The 2,466-nt window shown below is 41.9% G+C and overlaps 1 protein-coding gene across 1 annotated transcript in view; it reads right to left on the bottom strand.

Moving 5' to 3' along the window:
• LOC103518308 overlaps positions 1-2,214 on the bottom strand; it is a 6,148-nt gene extending 3,934 nt beyond the window's left edge. The window contains exons 1-2 of the mRNA XM_026829867.1: positions 1,254-2,214; positions 800-935 (exon numbers count right to left, since the gene is read on the bottom strand). Of these exons, the coding sequence (XP_026685668.1) occupies positions 800-935; positions 1,254-1,448 (331 nt within the window). The 5' untranslated portion in view covers positions 1,449-2,214. The remainder of the gene's footprint in view (positions 1-799; positions 936-1,253) is intronic.
• Positions 2,215-2,466: the final 252 nt, after the last annotated feature.

The raw sequence follows: 2,466 nt of genomic DNA on the forward strand, positions 1-2,466 counted from the left end.
CGCTAATAGCGTGGAACTTTTTGGTTGTTCTTTCTTTCCCACGCAAAAACGGCTCGACCGATTTTGATGAAATTTTTTGTGGTTGTTAAGAAAAGTACTCCGGGTGACATAGGCTACTTAAAATTGTCACATTCCATCCTGATTCAAAATGGCAGCGGTTCAAAGTTATGGCTAATATGATGCACTGTGGGACATGTTAGGGAGCGCGTAGCGCGACCGTGTGTGGGTGTGGTGTGATGGGTGTGTGTGATGGATGTGTGGTGTGTGTGGTGTGATGGATGTGTGGTGTGTGTGATGAATGTGTGGTGTGTGTGTGTGTGATGGGTTTGTGTGTGTGGTGTGATGGGTGTGTGTGTGTGTGATGGGTGTATGTGTGATGTGTGTGTGGTGGGTGTGGGTGTATGGTGGGTTATGTGTGTGGTGGGTGGTGTGTGTGTGTGGTGGGATGGGTGTGGTGGTGGGTGTGTTGTGTGTGTGGTGGTGGATGTGGTGTGTGGTGGTGGGTGTGTGATGGGTGTGGTGTGATGGGATGTGTGAGGTGGGTGTGGTGTGTGTGGGGGTGTGTGTTTGTAGGTATTTCATGAAATGCCCAGGCAAATCATAAAATATCATATTACCATCGATTTCATTATACACTTTGCCTAAGAACGCTAGACATTCTATAGGTATTCTATATAATGCCGGTATTATGTATGTATATATAGACACCCGGTAACATCTAGGGTGAATAGTAAACAATTTATGAACACATTGTAGGTATATGTAAGATATATTAATTTCAAAGATAAAAGTGACTAACCAACTGTGATCATTTCTTGGTGATCCGACACAGTTTGGAAGGATGGAGCCTCCGCAGATACCTCGCATCTGTAGACGCCAGAACTGTTAAGCTCCAGAGATTTCAGGGTAACATGGGTGTCGTTGGAGTTGTTTTCCTATAAAAGAAAAATCATCGAATTCAGGAAAATAATAAGGTAAGATTTTAATTTTCGAAGAGGACTGACAAAGGGAACGGTAGCAACGGAGATATTATCGTCCCGAAATCCAAGAGAGAAGGATTACAGGATAGGAGAAAGCTAGCCGTTCTAAGAACCTATTTTATCTATTCAGGATAAAGGCAGGAATCGAACCCGCGACCAAGTGCTTGCAAGGCAGACGCGCGCTACTCTCTAAGTTAGACTGGATTAAGGTAAGAACTAATTAGGGATCTTATCTCAAGTTGAGTTCGTCATTGAGGCTGAAGCAATACTTACGTCTACATTGATACCGGGTAGATCAAACACTTGAATATTGGGCGTCTCTCGCGGTAGATACCTATAAAATTCGTTGCCATCTTTATACCATTTGACAGCATACAAAGTTTCTCCTTCCAGATCATATCGACACTCGAGAATGGTTTTGTTGCCACGGATTGTGTGAGTGTTGATTCGAAGCTCGAGCAGTTTCATAGCAAGTCGGCCTGGAACAAAGGAGTTCAAGAAACAAATTTTATCAACTGCAAGTCCTTTAACTTCGTCTCTGGTTAACAGCTTATTTATAGTAAGTACCAATAGGTAACAGGTTTAGTAGACTTTCTTTTAGGTATGAACTGGATACGTAAATAACGAACACATCCAGTTTCCTGAAAGGAAATAGACGAAATTCCATAAAACTTCACCATTTTGTACAATAAATGTTCGAATAATCTGTAATACCTACTTGCCCGGGCACCTGTCAAGGATATTATATCTTCAGTACAGTGTACTGCTTTCTTTATACGTATTGGAGTGTAGCAGAAACATTAAGTTATATTAAGAAATAAAATTTTATACTAATGGAAACAGGAAAATTGGAAACAAGACAGAAGGATGAGGAGAAAGAGGATTAAAAAAAATACAGAGTGAAAATCTGTACCTACAGAGATTGAAAGCATCAGGAGAAGAGGTAAGTAGAGGACAGTATCTCCCTATCCCCATTCTGATATGCACGTACTCTACCTATGTTAAAATAATGTAGGTTAGCCCCAACACTAGAAAACAGGGTCCTGTGAAAGATGACACGAGTTTCATGTGGGAGAATATTTCGAGTCAAAGTTATTTATACCTAGGTGCCTACAGGTAGGTCCGTGGTAGGGTTGCTAGACGTTCAGATTTGGTGGGGACGACGCGATGTCCCAATATTAGACCTTTTTGACGTGACAGAACACGCAGTAGGTCTGTTTTTCATTCCTACGCCGCATCGATGCGGCGTAGGAATCAGGAGTGGAAATTCAACAAACATGACGACATCTAGTGGAGAAATTACGAAACATTTTTTCATTTCCCTCAATACAATTACAATATGGCGGAATATGTATCCACCTACTGTCAACATCAAGGGTGACCGCAGAACGAGGCATCAAAGATGAACTGATTTTACGGGTTGTTTTTCTATGGAGGTGTGTGTGTGATGGTCCCGTACAAAGGACGGGTCAACCACTAGTGATAC

The sequence above is a fragment of the Diaphorina citri genome, unplaced genomic scaffold (genome assembly GCF_000475195.1).
Source record: "Diaphorina citri unplaced genomic scaffold, Diaci psyllid genome assembly version 1.1 scaffold59, whole genome shotgun sequence".
Taxonomy (NCBI): Eukaryota; Metazoa; Arthropoda; class Insecta; order Hemiptera; family Psyllidae; genus Diaphorina; species Diaphorina citri.